Raw genomic sequence first — 5798 nt, 5'->3', positions numbered from 1 at the left:
ATTAGAAATTAGGAAATTAGGTCAAGACCAACATTTAAAATGAAAAGATCTCTTTAACAGTATACAATGAAACATACATCAGGATTTGACCTTTAAGTTTTGTTTCACATTTATCTCACCAGTAGTATCCCTGAAGAAATCAGACTGAATGTGGAGGATAATGATAGCAGAACTATAGAAGTATCCTCTGGAATCTTTACTAGAGCAGATGAACATAGTGTCAAGTACAATTTAATGGTCATTGATTTGGCAAGTGAGTTCTAGCCCTATGAGAAAAGTCGATTCAAAACTATCCATCCAAATCTAATAAGCAATGCTATATATTTTACAGTTTTGCTCCAGGACTATGCTAACTTTTAGCATCTGTCATAACATCCTGAAGAGAGCGAGACCATCTGGATACACAGCAGAACACTGAGCTACCATATCCATGACATCATTCTAGTTCAGCTAGATGGACAAAAAGTGCATAGCACATCGGAGACATTTCATCTAGCACACATTCTTCAGAATGTGTGCGTGCATGCGTGTGTTTATCCTCTTAAGAATTCAGGGGCTTGCTGCATCATAAGGTATTTAGGAATCCAGAAACAGTAGCATGCTAGGCTGTCCCACCCAAATGAAGAGACAAAAGAGTCCATCTTGTACTTCCCAGTATGAAGAAGGAATCCTATGCCAGATAACCCTATGCTCTTTTTGGCTCTGAATGCAGTCTATTCTATACCTAAAAATACTGTCCCAGCTCGCATACCAGGTGACACAAAAGACTGCTAGCTGTGAGTGGAGCTCAGTGCAAAAGGATCTAGGTTGCAGTATAGACAGTCCTGCTACTTGGCCATGTGCATTTCCATCCTGATTTTAAAAAGAAATAATAGAGACTTTATGACAAATTCTGCTGGAGCATCACAACACAAACTCCTATGGCATATGCCAAACCATGACATCTGAAGTGGAAATTTATATGGCTTAAAAACATAAAACAAAAACATCATCAAATAATGACAGCAAAAAGACTTCTGATTTGATACTGGACTTGATTATAGGGTATCAAGTGACCAACTATTGGAGTTAGGCATCATAAACTGGACTCCATATGGACCATCAAATTGTAGTATCAGGTAGGTGGAAGCAATCTATTCTAGGGTGGGAACTGGAATATTTAGGAATGAGTGCAAGTAGAACCAGAGGGCATAGTAACTTGTAAAGTTGGTAGGCTATTTCCCATGACCACAGTTATGCCTGCCCCAGGTAATACTTGGTTATAGGAAGACCTTTTTACAATCTGCTAACAGGAGGAGGAGAAACCACACAGGTAACCTATCAGGAATCTGTTCAGTATGTGAATTCAGGCTGAAAATGGAGGGCAGGTGCACTACAGCCTTACTTAGGGACAGTTTTGAAAGACAATGGTGAAGGAAGACGGTTTAAGAGGTAGAGCTTTAGATAGGTATGTTGGTCATCCATTTTATGTGAATAGAAAAGCAGAGGCTAGAGATCTGGAAAGCCAGGGACAAGAAGGCTTAGGATAGACGTGTCAAAATAAGTATAAGGAAGAATTCAGCTTGGAAGAGGAACCTAGTAATGAAGACAACAATGCCTGGGCTAGCTCACTCACCCAGCCTTCGTCATTTCCCACCCTGTGCTGGCACTAACATATATACCATGATCGCATGGCAGAGAGCAGCAGGAATGTAACAGCAAGGGTCCCACCTACAAAGGCTGATGTCTCTACTTGTCATGGTCAAGCTTGTCAACCTGACTGGATTTAGAATCACCTAGATGGTAGACCTCAGGGCATGTCTGTGACTGTGTTTCCAGAGAGGTTTAATTAAGGGGTAAAGACCCCCACAATGAGGGCAGCACTCCTTTGGGCTAGTGGCCCAAGAAGAATGAAAATGAAAGGGGGGGGCAGATGACCTTGTTATAATTTACAGAAATGAGTCAAGGATCACTGTATCTCAAGTTGCACTCACTATCCAGATTGGTAGATAACAGAGTCCTCCTGAGGGCCCACTTACAGCAGACCTTGTAGGCAGGACTTTACAAGAACATCTTTCAAAGTGTCACAATCAAATGTGTCTCTATGGTGTTGTGACCGGGGGCTCTACAAGGCCAGACATCTTTGTCTCTAAAGGAGACATCTTCTACTAGATGGCTCAGCAAGAGTCCTATTCAGCTTGGATCTCTGAGTTCAGGGCCAGAACTGGTTTACAGAGCGAGTACCAGGACAATCATGGCTACACAGAGAAACCCTGTCTGGGTTTCTGGGGGGAAAAGAAGAGTACTGTCAGGTCCAAAAGAAATTCAGCTCGCTACCCTCCTGGCACTCTCTTGGTTCTGTTTGGTCCCCTCTCTCTCTCAGCTTTGTGCTCCCTCTCCTCTCCTCCCCTCTCCTCTCCTCTCCTCTCCTCTCCTCTCTCCTCTCTCCTCTCCTCTCCTCCCTTCTCCTCGCCTCTCCTCTCCTCTCCTCTTTTCCTCTCTTCTTTCTCTCACTACCCACAACCCCCATGGCCCGGTTCAGTCTACTGGTCATGTTTGGTCTACTTTCTCTCCCTGCTCTGGACTCTTCCACATGCCTCTCTGGCTGTACTCTCCCTCAATCTACAATAAAAACCTTCTCAACCATACATCTGAGCAGTTGTGTCCTTACTTTATATACCTGGTGCTAAATGGCAGTGTTGAATAGGAATGAGAAGCTGGGGGGAAGAGAAGCCCATGAGCTGAAGAGGGTTGAGGTACAGAGTCGGTTGAGAAGAGCTGAGAGGGGCCACAGGTACTGAGTGAGCCTGCAGGCCAGCAGACACTGGCATGCTAATGGGCGCCACAGTTAGCCATTTGTCCTGACTTTCTTTTGGACCTGATCATTCCTATTGAGCCACAGCTATCATCTAGGAACTCTGGACACTTGTGTGCAGGGCCCAATGGTCAGGAAGGAAAGCTGCCATCTTGACCAATAGTGATCTAAGAGGCACTGAATATAGCTCAGGAATCCTGGCTTGAGAAAGGCCTGGTGGTCAGGGACTCTGGTCCTCAGTACTTGAGGTACCCGTTGAGCTAGAGCTCAGTGGAGCTCCTAGCAGAGAGAGAACACAAAGAGCAGCCAGAGCTGCAGGCTGTCCCACTAACCTTTCGTTTCCACCAGGAATCCTGGAGAAGCTGTGACTAAATGAGTCAGACTTCAAGAACTAACTGAAGGCAATTCTCCCCCTTTTTTTGTTCTTTGTACAACTATTTCTACAAATAGCGAGCAGCCATATATAAGCTAGCTAATAGAAGCTGTCTTCTGCCTCCAAAATGTCTATAACCCAGTAGGAAAGAAGAACATTCAAACACCTAGAGGGAACATTAATCTTTCATATGCACACTTTTCTGGTACTTGACATACATGTAAATGTAGAAACATAGCTAACTGTACCCTCCCTCCAGAAGTTCTTCAAGGACACTCTTCTGTCTTCAGAATGAGTCTGGTGATTTGTTATAGATTTGGGCTCTGTTCTGCCAGGAACCATCATGCCCCGTGGGCACTGTGCCTCTATGGGGCATGGTTGCTGCTGATTCACTGGAGCCTAGGATGTGCCAGAGACATCTCATGGGGGAGGGGGTACTCTCTCCTCTTTGGTCTTTTGCCTTGTTATAGAGGCAGGAAGGAGGTAGTTCATCTCCAATTTTTTTTTTTTTTTTTTTTTTTTTTTTTTTTTTGGTTTTTCGAGACAGGGTTTCTCTATGTAGCCCTGGCTGTCCTGGAACTCACTCGGTAGACCAGGCTGGCCTCGAACTCAGAAATCTGCTGCCTCTGCCTCCCAAGTGCTGGCATTAAAGTCGTGTGCCACCACTGCCCGGCTTAAAAAATATTTTTAATAAAAATATTCCTTTTGGTTTTTACTTAAAGTACTCTTCTCTCTTCTTTCAATAGGGCTTAGATTTGAGTTCAGTGGGGGTTGAATTGGAAGAAGAAAGTGATGATAAATAGAATACTAGTTGTCTCTCCCTTGAACACGGGTGGGCACAATCCACAAGCGTGGTCTTGTATAAGATGGGTTCTCACTCGATTCACAAAACTAGGAAAGTGGAGAAGACAGATTCATTGTAAGGGACCAGAGAAGATGTGAAGAACTACGACTGTGGGCTAGCTCTTAAAGGTGAATTCCCTCCTGTGAGGTAGAGCTTGAGTTTTGAGGGACATCCTGAGCCGTCCAGAAGGCAGACAGATTAGTCTGTCCAAAGAGCAAGAGAGATTTTAACAGCCACGGGACTGATGTCAGAGGGTGGAAGTGGATCTAAGGATAGGGAAGAGTAGGGTGGACCTCAAACCTCGCCCTAGCCTGCTGGTGTGGCTCACCTCCATCCCATTCTGCCTCTTTCTGTGTGTAGTTTGTACTGGGGTCTTCCCATCATATCGTTCTCCCTCCCCTTTCCTTCTAGAATCCAGCTCAAATATCGCCAATTCAATCGACCCTCCCCAGGAAGTAGCAAAAATTAAATTATTTATATTATTTATTAATAGCTTGTTTGTTTGTTTTGAGTCCTGTAAGTTTCCCCAGGACGGACACCTAATTAATGCACGTTTAAAACTCTCCTCACCTGCGACTGTGTTTGGTTGGCACATTACACGGGCAGAGCTGACAGTGCGCTTAAATGAGCAAGGAGAAGAAGGAATGGAGTGAGGGTGGAAAGAAAGCTGCTTACAGCAGGCCAGTTAGTCTAGACAACCGGCGGGCGTGGGGCGCGCTGCAAGCTTCTCGGTGCACACCCTTACCTTTGCCCTACTCCCAAGTCCCGCCTCTAACTTTCCGCTCTCCTCATTGGCTGCGTGACCGCCCAATGAGGGCCCCGGGAAGCGCGAGCCGGAGCCTCGCAGTCTCGGCCCAAGGCTGTCAGCTCTCGCGCTCGAGTCTCGCGAGCGTTCACGTCTCTGGCGGAGGCGGCGGCCGTGGCGGATCCGCGCGCTCCGGGTCTCCGAGGCTGAGGGTACTGCTGGGCTGACTAGAACAGAGACAATGTTCCGAGCAGCGGCGCCTGGGCGGCTCCGGCGGGCGGTGAGTCCCGACGGGGAGGGCCGAGCAGGTGGCGTCCGAGTCGCAGCCTGCTGACCCTGTCAGGCGAAGGTCACGGGCTCCCACAAGTGCCACCCTCCGCGTAGACGGTCCGTGCACCGGTGCCCGAGACTCGAGCCTCCGCCCTTGACCTCTTCCGGGTCGCGCTCCCCCAGCCCGGGTTCCCACGGCCCTGGCTCGCGCGGGGCACTCTGGGGCTTCCAGGTTCTCGCGCCTGGAGGGGAGCCGCGTCCCCGAAAGGGTCGGATGCCGCCGCGGAGCCCCCCGGGGCTGTCCTGAACGCCCACTGTCGAGGGCAGGGGCGGAGGGGGCGGCGTAGATGCCCTCCTGCTCTGCGACTTGGCTGGTGGGACGGGGCCGAGTGGAGCGGCTGGAACGGACCAGCTTGCGATCGATCCACCAACCTGCGACCCAGTCTTCAGGGGTCGCAGACTTGATGTTGGCTCAGTAGCCTGGACACTGTTGGTAGTGGGAAGTTTTTCTTGTCGGAGTGCTGTAAGGGGACAACAGTTGAAGGCTGACCAGTTTATTCCAAAGCAATAATTTAAGGAGCTTGAAGATTTTCTAATTTACATTAAGGTTGGTTGCTAGAGAAACAGTATCGTCAGCCCTGGCCTACAAGTTATCCAGATGTTTTCTAACTTTATACTTTTTATTTTAGTGCCCTTTCCTCTATCACCAGTGGAATTTTTCTGTCTGGGACACAACTTATGGGCTTCTTGGAAGTTTGAAGACTTTTTTTTT

The 5798-nt window shown here is 47.7% G+C and overlaps 1 protein-coding gene across 1 annotated transcript in view; it reads left to right on the top strand.

Moving 5' to 3' along the window:
• Positions 1 to 4836: 4836 nt before the first annotated feature.
• Positions 4837 to 5798, top strand: part of Etfa (electron transfer flavoprotein subunit alpha) — a 68115-nt gene continuing 67153 nt past the window's right edge. Inside the window, exon 1 of the mRNA XM_031343518.1 lies at positions 4837 to 5036. Coding sequence (XP_031199378.1) covers positions 4998 to 5036 — 39 coding nt within the window. The 5' untranslated portion in view covers positions 4837 to 4997. The remainder of the gene's footprint in view (positions 5037 to 5798) is intronic.

The sequence above is a fragment of the Mastomys coucha genome, unplaced genomic scaffold (genome assembly GCF_008632895.1).
Source record: "Mastomys coucha isolate ucsf_1 unplaced genomic scaffold, UCSF_Mcou_1 pScaffold23, whole genome shotgun sequence".
NCBI classification, from domain to species: domain Eukaryota; kingdom Metazoa; phylum Chordata; class Mammalia; order Rodentia; family Muridae; genus Mastomys; species Mastomys coucha.
This window is presented reverse-complemented; position numbering and strand designations above follow the sequence as displayed.